Consider the following 14,022-nt stretch of genomic DNA (forward strand, 5'->3'; position numbering starts at 1 on the left):
TAATTTGGTTAGTGTCAGAATTGATGTTTCCGTTTTGTAATATAATTCCTTGCATTGTTGAATAATTTTTTTATTTTCTCCTGGGTAAGTGACAATGTCATTTTTACAGTATCTATCCACAGACCAAGAAACTCTATTTGTCTCGTTGGATGTAGAACAGACTTTTTGATAATTATAACAAAACCCAGATTTTGGAACGAGAAAATCAATGTGTCCCTGGCTATTATAATTTCCTGCCAGGTTTTCCCCATCAAAAGCATATCGTCCAAATAAATTATTACACGAATGTTGATTCGTCTCAACAATGCTATTGGGATTTTGAGTAATTTCGTAAAAACCCTTGGGGCCGGTCCCAAACCAAAACAAAGACAAAGGAATTCGTAGAGGTTGCATGACCATTGAAGCCTCACATACCTCCTAGATTTTTTTCAGAGAGAAATCGTGAAATAAGCATCCTTCAGATCTATTTTGCACTGATAATCTCCTTGTTCTAGAAGGAATTTCAAGCAATGTAAACCTTCCATTTTGAAGTGACTGTATGGGTTAAAGCCGTTCAGGTTCTTGTGGTTTATCACAGGGCGGTTTCCTACATCCTTCTTTAAGGCAAGGAACAGATTGCTCAGAAATTCCCCCCCCCCCCCCCCCACAATGATCCACTTTTTTGATGGCTCTCTTGCCTAGCATTTCCAAAACTTCCTGATCCACTAACAGTTGTTGGTCTCTGGACATGTGTGTTGGGTGTGGAACCCTTTGTTGGACAGGTGTATGGTGAAATGGAATTTCGTAACCGTTCACATTTGACAATATCTCCTTGTCGTTGGTCAGCTTTTCCCAAGCTTTGGTAAAATATTTTAGTCTTCCTGCCAGAGGTAAATCTGGAATGCTCTCTGGAAACAGGCTTTTCACAATTGGATGTACATTTTTTAGTGAGATTAGTGGCATCAGAGTTGGAAATGACTTGGCCAAGGGAGCCTATTTTGATAGAACAAAAGAGGTGTTTACCGCTTGTTGTGTTGTTCCTGCGGACTTGGTGTTGCAACTGATCATTTTTGTTGTTGTTGTAGTTGCCTCTTTTGTCCAGGTTTCCCGTATAATAAATTCTCCCTCCACCTTGCGGTTTGTTTTGATAGTGTGGAGAGTCCCTTCGAAAGGGCCTTTTCTTGTCTTTAAAAACTTCCAAAGTTCGTTTTTTGGAGCGTTCAGTTTCCACGATATGGGCTCTAAATTTTTGCCGAACAAATTTTCATCGTTTTGTTTCAAAAGAGAAGATTTCTCTTTCAACAATGTTTTTGCCTTTCTTGGATCCTTTACCAAAACATTTAAAACATTAAGGCGACGTGCATATGAAATGGACGTGGATGCCTGGCCCAGCAAAATTGTCGACTGCTCTACGAGTGTCGTAAACTGATCTATAGGTACATTTACGGGACCCACACTCTTACGAGTGTCCTCTAACCCTTTCCACAATCTGGAAACCTCCATAACTTGAAGGATTTTATTCTGAAATTTTTCCATCGTATTATCCATGTGAAGTGACGCTGTTTGGTTGCATAGCAAGTCCTTCACAAAGTCGACCAGTTTTTTTACATCATTTAAATTTGAAGAAACTGGAATTTTAACTAACAATCCCTCCTCTAAATCCTTTTCAGGAATATAATTCTGAGAATGCTGGTTGGCATAATTTGCCATCCCAGTTGGGAGTTTCCACTTGTGTTTCTCTGTTTTGGGAACTATCTTAAATCGTTTTACCATTTTGTTTTCCTCTCCTGATTCATCTGAAGAGCTATCTGAAGAAGAAGACGAGGAGGAGGATGGAGAAGGAGATCTTTTTCTTTTCCTCCCTTTTTGGACTTCTTTTTTGAAGACCTTACCTTTCGCCTTGGAGATACATCCTCCTCCTCTCTCATAGCTGGCTCGTAAAACGAGTTTTCTCCAGCTGGCTCACATGCTGGCTCATTAGAGTCTCCAACAGTTTCATTATTTTCTTCTTCTAATTCAAAACGCTCCGTTACATTAGACTCTTCATTGACAATATTATCTTGTTGTTCCATATTATAAGATTTATTGGATTTTTGGTAGGATATTCGTGGATTAAAATGTTTTTATTTTAATTCACGAAGAGCTCTGACCGTTCGTGTAGCAAACAAAGTGAGAAGAGGAGGAGAGGAATGGGCTCTACTCTGTTAAGCGAGACAAGGTTGGGAATGCAGTATTAGATCGTCGGAGATTTTATGAAATAAAATTCGAGATTTTATGCCCTAGCGGACTAAATATGCTTTTAAATTTAACTGGGAAAATTAATTTAATTGGTTGTGCCCTCCTATCAGTCTTATTGGCAATGTACTGCGTCATTTAAAGTTATGCAAAGCCAAAGGCGTTTTGTTTGTGCCAGAGTGTAGATCTGGATACTATTGGCCTTTATTAACCGGAGACGGTGTTTTTTGACACGTGCGTAAAACAACGTTTAGTAATGAATCTATATTTTAGTAACAATTGTAATTGTGAATCAGTTTTTAAGGGATTTGCTAATTTTAAATCGTTAGCTGAAACAATCGATGTACACGTCGAATGTTCGAAATAAAACATTTATTTTTCCATTTATTTCATTTATTTCATCGTCAAACTGAGTTCAATAATAAACTTTGCACATGAGTATTAAACGACAAAAACTAACGAGTCGCGTGAAATTTAGCACCTTAAGAAGCAAATACCGAAGGGTTATATGTTTATAACGTCTAGATCGGGCAGAAAGGTGAATGACTAGGCTTTAACACAAATAAACAAACACAAGAAAAAAAAAACAAATACAAGAAAAAAAGCAAATAAACTGTAGCGACAACGTTCTGCTTCTCTTCATCATTTTTATGTGTAATATCGAAAAAAATATTTACCAAAACAGACTTCTCTCAAGTTTCGCAGATGACGCACGGTGGCTTTAACACAAATAATCTTTCGGAACGACTCCGAGAATATCCAAGCGTCTTTGAATCTCGCTTATGACGGGCGAGCCACAATAATATATTTTTTAATGAAACATAATTTGAACTAGTAGAATACGGTAAAGGCCATGAATTATCTCTCAGTTACCATCCGGAGAAACTATAGTAAGCAAAATTTTGGTTTAAAGAGTTAGCACCGACTGTAATTTAATGATACATATCAATAGTGATTTTTTTTTTGATCACTAGTCGTAGTTACATCTAGAATAGTGCTTGCAGTTATGCCCACCTGCTTTGAAGTACCATATAAAATCACTGGAATCAGTAAATAAGTTTCTTGCGGTTTAGATAATACTAGAACAATTTAGAGTATACTTGTTAAAACGAGGAAGGTATAGATACCGAATCGTTTACTTGTGGAAAATACCAACTTTCTCTTCTTATCCTGTATTATACCACACAAAACTACGTAAAAGAAGACTCTGCAAACTCTCAGAAGGGATGTAAGCTGTTAGCAGAAGTCACTTTTCTCCACCGCAATCATCATTTCGTTATCACGTGACTGACCCTATTCACAAGATTATCAGAAATAAGTAAACTTTTTTTAATACCACACAACCTAGTCCCCTAGATCCCTTTTGCTTTTCTATATGAAGGGACGGCGCAAAAAAGAATGCAGGGTCCAGGGGCTTCTTCGCGCTTCGTAGGTTGCGCATACATAAGGCAAACGGATATCCGAAATTGTTTAGAAAACTGTAGCAAGTAGAACGGCAAGTGAATTAAAAATTGTTTTTTTTTTTCCACTATATTGATAATGCCTCAACTCGTCTCGCGACAAGAAGTGGTACTTCAAGGGACCGAAGGAAATGATCCCTCACTTATACGAAACTTTCGCATGAATTATTTTGATAAAAACGTAGTTCAGGGAAAAAAATTAGAGCCCCAAATATACAGGTGCAAAGGTTCCAAGAGGGCAAAGACAAAGCGAGTCCCGTTTATGCGATTTACTTTTATATAGTAAATAGGAAACGTTAACTTTTTTTAATCTGTCTGTAATGCATCACCACACATGTTAGGTTCAAAAAATCCCTAATTCGAATGTAAAAAACACGGGATTGGGGAAAATGGTTGAAAGTCCACTTATTATGTGTTCCACAAAACAGGGTAATGTAGGAAAGAAAAACCACTACTTTATTAATAAAGCTTAAATTTTCAAAACAATAAATAAAAATCGAAAACTTTTGTACAAATTTTATAATGCTCACTCCACATTAATCAATGGACAGCTTTGCCTGTCAGTCATGGTGGTGCATGTTGTGGTGTTTTGGATTTTATGAAGATATTTATATACAACATGTGATTTACTTGGACATCATCATTTTCACAAATTCTAAATAAAAAGAACAATTTGTTAGGACAAAAATGACATTATGAAATTAAATGTTCTCTTATAAATAATCACAAGATCCTTTTGACGCTTTTTTGCACAAAACTAGACGGTTGATCATGGATAAATCCCTAGGTTCGCCTGTCGTTTATATATATGCTGCATTTCGAGGTCCCACTATGTGGTACCATTCTGGACAGACAGAATGCAACTATTAATAAAAAGATAAAATTGAGCAAAGTTCTGAATTTATCACATCTTTAGAAACATACCTTCGTAGTTGACCTGTCCATCTCCATCAATATCGGCTTCTCTGATCATTTCATCAACTTCTTCATCAGTGAGTTTTTCACCAAGATTGGTCATGACATGTCGCAATTCAGCAGCACTGATAAAACCGTTGCCATCTTTGTCGAAAACTCTAAATGCTTCCTTGATTTCTTCCTCAGAATCAGTATCCTTCATTTTTCTAGCCATCATGGTTAAAAATTCTGGAAAATCAATTGTACCATTTCCGTCAGCATCAACTTCATTGATCATGTCCTGTAATTCAGCTTCTGTTGGATTTTGACCAAGACTTCTCATGACAGTTCCCAACTCTTTTGTTGTGATAGTACCATCACCATCTTTATCAAAAAGGGAGAAAGCTTCTTTGAATTCAGCAATTTGTTCCTCAGTTAATTGATCAGCCTAAAGTGAATGCTTTTTTAGACATAGATAGCTTTGTGCATGCCACACCCCTTTTTGAACCTGACTAGTTTTGAGAGGCATGAATAAAATTACTACTATAAATTACATAAACACTATAGCTAATAATTAAGTTATATGATCAGTAAGGTCTACGATTACGAAGTCTTAAAGAAGATCTTGAACGAGGTAAAAGTTTTGTTCGAATTGGGATAGCCACAGTCATCGCCAGCTAAAAAGCTGTGTTGTTGTCTGTGGGAGGTTAAGTATAAACCCATGCCGTTTTGACAGTTCTAGGATACATAGACTCCTTTGAAAACGAACGAAATTGCAAAGAAAAATGTATTTCTTACCATTTTAATTTGACACGAAAAAAATCACCACAACACACGACAATGAAAAGCAAGTAGAGCAAGTGGACCCGTAAACACAGTTACTGCAGTTATCTAAAAACTACGCGCCATTCATTAAATGCTATGCCCTAATATAGAGTTCAGGCGCCATTTTGCATAATTAAATGTGTTAAACAATATTCTTTTGTAAAAAAGAATTATAATTAGTGCATAATTTGCCTGGTCAACCAATTAGATTATCATATTAAAAATGTAAACAAACTTGTAGTGACCATATATAGGTCGGCTTTAACCAATCATATGTAACATTAAAATACATCCAGTGAATACGATGCATATAATTCACATCTGGTGAAAGGAAAATTCTCCTTGCTATCTCCGACTTGGTGTCTTTCAACGCTTTCTCCAACCTCGTTCCCGGAGTCTTTAGAATAGGGAGTTGCTTCTTTTACAAGGGGCTTGTGAAAGAAAGTGCCTAGCTAGCCAACCTAGCTGATGTTGATGTAGTAAACGAAACCAAACAAAAAAGTTTAATATTTCACAAATCACTTTTAATTTTTACAGCACGGGTGTCAAATTTTACAAAAATCATTATTTAGTTTTATATAGCGCTGTTAACGTTATGTTTAGGGCGGTTCACTTGCTCCCACCTCTCACTCACAACTCGTTTGTGTGTCCAAACTTAACAACTGACGAAATAATGAAAGCTGTGTTTATAACAAAGAAGTGTGTAGATCATTTTGTAACAATTTTTTTGACCTAAGGCCACTAATGGATAATACAATAATTAACTGGTGGGTTGAGAAAAGAAAGAGAAACAGCCTTTTCATATACCGATTAAAATAGAAAATAAAAAAAAGAGACAGCGCCAAAAATTAAAAGAATCATTAATATTGTTTACTTAAATCCTCGTCCGAAGGCTCTTTGTCTCTTGCAGGCGCTTATTGACAGATCTGACGAAAAAGTTATACAGTCAAATATAACAGATTCTTGGATCGAGGTTGTTTTACTTACTATTTTTATGTGACTGATATTGACAAACTTGGTCTTAGGGGCTGTCAATAACCGTTTTGATAGCAAACAAATAAAGAAAAAAAAATCGAAATTTGAAGAAAAATTTTAAGAACAATTTGAGAGGAAAGTTTGTAAAATTGTTTGGGATTCATACTTATGTGGTTAACCCCTCATATTTCTAAGATTATACATGTCATTTTTTTTCGAAGTGAACACAAAGGCAGCTGAGCTGCTGCAACAAATTGCGGCCCAACTAGACAACAATGATTTTATGTGGGGTTCAAATTTACGAACTTTTAGATATAAGTCGGATGCTCTGTCAACTGAAATACAGATCCAAAAAACCATGAGTTTAATGACGAAATAAGCCCACTTTCTTAAATAAGGCCAATATGAAAACATATACCATCACTCAAACTCGTCCCCAGTGCCTTTTGTCTTTTTTTTTTTTTACTTTTTGTGTCGCCGTTCAGTAAAAAAAAGAGAAAAAAGGCACTGGGGACGAGTTTGACCATCACTCGAATAAATAAGGACAGTTTAATAAAATAGAGCCAAAAATTTGACTTATAAGCATAGTTAACGGAGATCCTGTATTTAAGCATTTTCAACAACAAATTTTTTTTGGTAGCATGTCAATTTTGTTAAAGGTACATGTGTAGGAAACATTAAATGCAATTCTCGTGCTTAAAATAAGTCAAATAGGGTCTAAATAATTCAGAATTTGTGCCAAATGCTTTAGCAGTACAGAGAAATTTGCCAATAAGAAAGGGTTGGACCAGGTCTATTATAAAGCCATCCCGTCAAAAATATTATAGGCGTACAAGAGTTCTTTGGACGAGGTTGATTAGCTCAAAATTTCATTTCAATGAGGAAAGAATTGGTTCTGTGCATTTTGGTCCGTACGGCTAGTAAATTTATATATTTATAAAAGTTTGAGTCCGTTCCATATGACTTATTAACGTTGTCTTGCTAGATGCTCTACACCGTGCTTGAAATTTAATTTAAATTCTTCTATGTACAGGCCTATTTATATGCATTAGTTGAGAAAAAAAAAACAATTTTTGTGCATTTTTCTCCTGTATTCCTAAATATTCATAAATTAACGTAAGTAGCCAATTTGGTTCTTTCTTTCTAGCCTGTCAGGATGAGCTCGCATATTCGAAACTTTGTAAACATTCACAACTCATCTAAAACTAAGAAATTTAAAGAAATACAAAGTGCAAAAACAAAAAAATATTTGTTCCGCACCTTATTTATTTCAATAAATATATTTTAAAGAGAAGATATTTATATTGCGTTGTATGAAATAAAACTCCAGATACAAAGTGTCTTGTGTACACTTGCAATGGTACTCAATAAAAACCAAAAAATCTTCATTATGGCTCACTTGGCGGTCATCATCTTCACAAACTCTAAACAAACAAAGAATACAAGATACAGATCGTTGATACATAGGATCATTCTTGTCCCCAGAGCTCTTTTAGATTAAAACCTCGGAGTTTAAAGGAGGAAATAGGATACATATGATGTATATGAGTGAAGGTTTCAAAACTGTGTGGTGTTTACATGTCACTTATCGCTGTCGACTTCAAAGGCGTTGAGTTTGTTGAAGTAAAAAGCAAATTGCCTGACAAAGAAGCTTATAATTTTTCTCATTTGCTTCATTTTAGGGAATTGTATTATTCTCTACTTATTTTTTTTTTGGGAGTACCTTAATGCCGCCATTATTTAATGCTAGAATTTTCATGGTGTTTTATTAAAATAGTTGGTAATTAGATGAAATCTGTTAATCGCGAAATTTTAGAAATGTTCCAATTAAACATCTTAATCTGTGGAAAAGTGTTAAATGCACATTTCTCCATATTAGAGTACAAAATGTTGTACCTTCATAGTTGACCTGTCCATCTCCATCAATATCGGCTTCTCTGATCATTTCATCAACTTCTTCATCAGTGAGTTTTTCACCAAGATTGGTCATGACATGTCGCAATTCAGCAGCACTGATAAAGCCGTTGCCATCTTTGTCAAAAACTCTGAACGCCTGAAAAAATAAAATTGATTCTATCTGGCTGTTTCTATTGAAATCTAAGAAAAAGAGAATTTTAGAGTACTAAAATATATCAACAACACCCAAGAAATCCCAGTTCATAGGTTTTATTCTCAAGCTTAGGTTTATTTTATTTTGACCTTGTTCTTGGTTTCTTCTATCCATAGAGATTTTATAATATCTCTATGTTCTATTAAGGAAAAACTTCAGAAGCGTTGGGCACATTACTGATTACACTTTTTTGATAAGAAAGAAAATCTTTACTTCAGGCTGAGTTTGTAGTTAATTCAACGTTCAACAGCTAACTTGGAAAATATTGAGAAAATTGAAAGAGTAAATTGATATATTGATAGAAATCTTGATTTCAAACACTAGCCAAGTGTTTGAAATAGGGGTCGGAAATTTCAGAAAATCTCTTTTAAAGTTAAGACACATCCAGGCTAAAACCCTAAAAGTTCATTACTTATAAAAAAGATGTGTAAATCTAACAACAAGTCTTAAACGTATAACATCTCTTATGTAAATTTCACTATTTACATCTCATTCATTAAGGTATTTTTTATCTAGCAGTTCGTGAAACATGCCATTTCGCAAGATGCAAACTTAATTTTATTGCAAGCCACTAATTATTTCCAGTTATGACAATGTTTACCCGTACCATCATCTCAAAAAGTTAAATATGTTTAAGCCGTGTGAAACTTTCCGTTTTTTCTTACATCTTAAAGCAGTAAAAATGTGATTTTTTCTTCAACTTCTTTTAATTTTATCATAGAGGTAGAAAAATGCACAACCTTCATCCTTTTTTTTTCGCCATAATTTTATGAATTATACAGACAAAATCACATTAATAAATATAAACAAAGAACACTATCTATTTGTAAAACTTGTACATTCAATATCACAAGAATATTCACCTCTTTAATTTCTTCTTCTGTATCAACATCCTTCATTTTTCTTGCCATCATGGTTAAAAATTCTGGAAAATCAATTGTACCATTTCCGTCAGCATCAACTTCATTGATCATGTCCTGTAATTCAGCTTCTGTTGGATTTTGACCAAGACTTCTCATAACAGTTCCCAATTCTTTTGTTGTGATAGTACCATCACCGTCTTTATCAAACAAAGCAAAAGCTTCTTTGAATTCAGCAATTTGTTCCTCAGTTAACTGGTCAGCCTAAGCGATTGAAAGAAGATCATTTTACGTATTCAACGTGGTCCCAAGGTATTTTATATCGGAAGGAACCCAGAGCTTTTTAGGTTTTTAACGTCAAGGACACAACCTGGTTTCGTCGCAATCAAAAAGAACTCAGAACATAAATGCTACATCCAGACGTAAAAAAGATAAAAAGACCTATTCAGACAATCAAATTATTCCGTATTATCATAAAACATACATGCTATAAACAGTTTCAACTCGTCTCCAGGATCTCTTGTTAATATTGACAAACGCAAATGTTGTCTTGAAATATCAAATATAGACAATAGGACTTGGGAACAAAGTTAAAGATCGATTTCACTTATGCTTTTGGGTTATTGCGGTTCCTCAAATCCTGTAGTATTCGCATTATAATATACCCGGGGCTAAATTCTTTTTTTTTCAATTACGCACAAGAAAACAAAAATTCTAAAAGCAGGCTTGTCATTGTTCTTTTATCTCTATTGTTTTTAACCTGAAATCCCAACCTGATATTCTTATAAAACATGTTTGTATAAAAAAGCGTGTACTTTGTTTGCTGCAGTAGTGAATGAAATTGTGTGAAATTTAAAGTGTGATTCAAAGTGAAAATATTCATGTTTGTTTGACACATTATAAGTAGTTACAATTTTTTATAATTTTTGTTTATATGCTTTAAACAATGCAGAGAATAACAATGTCTTGTCTATCTTCTACAAAATTTCGAGACTTAAAATATCAAACAAGAGTGCATTTAAAAGTCTGTGATCTGTAGATCCATCCTCTTCCCCAGAGATTATTACCATTTTGATATAAGATAGATGCGAAAAAAAAGTCAGTATAGTAGAGAGAGAGAGAGCATCTCGAAACGTTTTTATTCATATAAAAAAGGCAAAAATCCCTGGGAACAAGGGTGCTGTAGATCCTGTGTTTTGTAGGTTTAGATTTCGTTGTCAAAAGTTCAAGCTTAATATATTTGATTAAACGTCGAGAAAAAGTAAACTTATCTTTGTAAACTAAAAAACTTAATTAATTCAAGAAATCTTATCCGCAATTTCATGGTTAATGCGCCTTAAGATTCTGTTTCATTATTATTAATATTCCACTCTTATTCCAAATAATCCATGGTTAAGAACAACAAAGCTGCATATTTTGAGATTCCTTCAGATTTACAGAATACAGAAATCAAATCAAATTTCGGACGATTTACATTACAAAATAGCTTACAAAAAGAATTCATTTTTTATATAAAAATTATATCAACAAAAAAAATATCAAATTACCATTTCTTTACCACGTGATTTTTATAAATGTTTCACAGATTTCTTTACACCAATCCAATATTGGAAGATTATATATTGATTGATGAACTATTTAGATAATCATCGCATATTAAGAAATGATACGGTACAATTGGGAACATTAGCTACTGGTTCACTACAGAAAGCTAGGAACAAAATAAAATACAATGAAACTAGGTTTTACAAATGAGTTACTATGACAATAACGAGAGGTTAACGCCGATTGAAAACTGACTCTTTCTCCTCTCTCATTAAAACTATGTTATCGCCAGAGATACACATAGCATTGTTTAAATTTCTTATGCATTCAATACAAGCTGGTTCCTGATCAATACATGATTTAAATAATTCGCTTACACCACGCTTAAATTATGTGAGAGTGAAGACTCGAACCTGAGACATGATTATAAACCGAACGCGCTACCGTTTGATCGTCTCTGCTAGAAAGTATACAACCTTAAAATTAATTTAGTGCAACAGTCTTCTTACAGCTGTTTGTCTATCTAAACTTTTGTTTCGATATTCTGCTTCCACATAATCTTTATTGTTGTATGTACTCACTGTGTTTTAAACTGTGTTTTGCATAATCTCTATTAGCACATTTAACAACAAACTTTGATCCAAAGAATTTTCCGCTACCCTCCACCTTTGTTGATGTCCCCTAACCTTAATATTTCTGGTGTAACATTAAATGGAGGAGAGCTTATTTTACAAGGGATTGACATGCTTTAAACATTAGAAATGCCTAATCAGCAAAAAGGTTATCAATCGCCTTAGTTATTATGGTCATAAGGACTTAATTAAAACTGATTATGGTGATGCGTCAACGGGCATTTACGTGTTATTTACTATTGACGTTCGTTCTTTTGCCAAAAAAGTCCAGTACACAATCGTACTGAGTTCTAATCTATGAATTTATAGTATAAACAACGATCACCAACAGTACAACCGTCTGGCACAACACATGAAACAACAGTTGTGCGCATGCGCCTAATATTTTATGGGCATGTTATTGGTTCATCTTCGCTGTTTGTAAAAGTTTGTTGACTTGTTCTTTCCCAGGGTCTCTTGCCATTTTGATACGTTTTATGTTGTAAGGGAGAAACTAAAAAACAACATATTGTGTATCATATAACAACTAACTCTTCAACTCATAACCCTTGTATAAATACCATAGACGTTTCTCCCCATCCTTTTAGATGTCCGATATCATCGAGAAACATTTTCGAGGTCTGCTAGAATAAGATGCCAGCGTTATATGTTTGAGCTCAACTTGAAGTGGACAATCATCTTTATATAGCTTCAGCGGAGAAAATGAGTCTGCCGTTTTTCTTTTTAAAATATCTACAATCCCGATAACAGTATACATACAGCCAAAACTGCGATTCTGTTTTCTGGTATTGCACCGGAACCCAACAATACTCTAGGGTTAGGCGTTCATAAACTTTTTACGACCTATGAAGGATAATCCCGATTGTCTTTCGGCAACATTTTCTTATACAAAAAACATCATCAAAGATTCCAAAAACGATTCTTTTCGCAAACATAGTTGATAATAGTCTGTGCTATCAATCAGGTAGTCTACAAAGTGTCAGCAGCACAGATGTGTTAAGAAGAAATTATAGAGAAGAAATTATTCAGAGAAGAGGAGTTATCGCCTCCAGTGTGGGATTAAAGCCACCAGAACTATAATGATTGGAGATTTTGTGTTGAGTTATGGAACAGTGCGTGTGGTAGAGCAAAAATAACAAAGGCTGATAGAAGTTACTTGTTATTCGCAAAGTTAAAGGATGTAAACCGTGATGGTTTGGGGTATAAATTAGTGACAGCCGCACAACTTGGAGATATTGATGTTTTTGGAGATAATGGAGTATTAGACAATCATTTTAAAGAGGACCAACTAGCATTAAAGAAAAAAGCTTGGCATGATTTTGTTAATACAAAGCGAAATGAGCAAGATGAAATAGACGAATATATAAAGAAAATGTTGTCAATTTTAACCGACGAATTAAGTCAACTTGTACTTAGTGGTATTAATGAAAAACAGGACAATATATACGATCAAGCAAAACGTTTAATGAAAAAATATTTGGGAAGTGCCGAGACAGGACAAAGTATAAAAGGTAATCATAACAAAGCAATTCAAGAGGAAGCCTTTATCAACTCGCAGCTCGTTGATGAAGAAGAAGCAATGTACACCAACTAGAATAGGAGAGAAAGAGGTGGTCGTGGACGATTCTATACAAGGGGGCAAAGAAGCGGAGATAACCAACGTGGAAGAAAACCTTTACAAAACAAAATCAAATGCACAAATGAGAGCCCGATTTAATAAAAATGCCAGGAACAACGAGGCGGAAACGACAAAAAAATTAACTTGACGATAACGGTTATCCCATAACGTAATTATCGCATAACATAATTTTTGGCTTGATATTCCATTTTTTTGGTCGTAATGGAGCTGGATGTCCAGAGTCATACGAGAACCTTCAAAATGCGCTTATAATTGACCCTGAAAAACAAGAGAAGGAAGCAAACATTTGTAGAATTCCAATACAACATCAGGAAGTATTTCATATGAGAAGTAGGGAAGAAGCGTTACTTGACAGCTGCTGTACGGCAAATGTTATGGAAAAGCAGTGGAAGCACATTTTCATTGACGCTCTATGTCTGATAAAGACGGAAATGAGATCAGAGATATGAAAGGTTGTACAGTAGTTCGTTTTGGTGGTGAGCCACCTGTTCGATCAACAGAGAGAATAGAGTTTCTATTTCACGTCCTTGGTGAAAGATCTACTGTGAATGCCGATGTAGTAGATAGGGACATACCATTATTAATTTCAAAACCCGAAATAAAAGCGCAAGGTTTTATTCCAGATTTTAACGATGAATCTTTGACTGTAAATGCTTCAAGTCATTTTTTGCAGACAACGTCAACAGTACATTTTAAATTTCTTTTATGGGAATATGAAGAACTTAATTTGTGTATCACCGATATGGAAGAAAAGAAACAGCGTAAAGTGTTAACTAAATTACATAGGCAGTTTCGTCATCATTTTACCAAAGCAACAGAAGACATAATGCGTAATGCAGGTCTTCTAAACGGTGACATTAAGTGTATT

General features: G+C 34.6%; 1 protein-coding gene across 1 annotated transcript; it reads right to left on the bottom strand.

The window, feature by feature from the left end:
- Positions 1–4,129: 4,129 nt before the first annotated feature.
- Positions 4,130–11,019, bottom strand: LOC130640934 (uncharacterized). The gene is made up of 5 exons (XM_057447549.1): positions 10,886–11,019; positions 9,342–9,602; positions 8,233–8,421; positions 4,599–5,016; positions 4,130–4,329 (listed from the first exon to the last, which is right to left on the bottom strand). The coding sequence occupies exons 1-5, from the start codon at positions 10,886–10,888 to the stop codon at positions 4,301–4,303; spliced, it is 900 nt and encodes a 299-aa protein (XP_057303532.1). The 5' UTR covers positions 10,889–11,019; the 3' UTR covers positions 4,130–4,300.
- Between the last annotated feature and the right edge of the window lie 3,003 nt (positions 11,020–14,022).

Source organism: Hydractinia symbiolongicarpus, chromosome 4 (assembly GCF_029227915.1).
Source record: "Hydractinia symbiolongicarpus strain clone_291-10 chromosome 4, HSymV2.1, whole genome shotgun sequence".
NCBI classification, from domain to species: domain Eukaryota; kingdom Metazoa; phylum Cnidaria; class Hydrozoa; order Anthoathecata; family Hydractiniidae; genus Hydractinia; species Hydractinia symbiolongicarpus.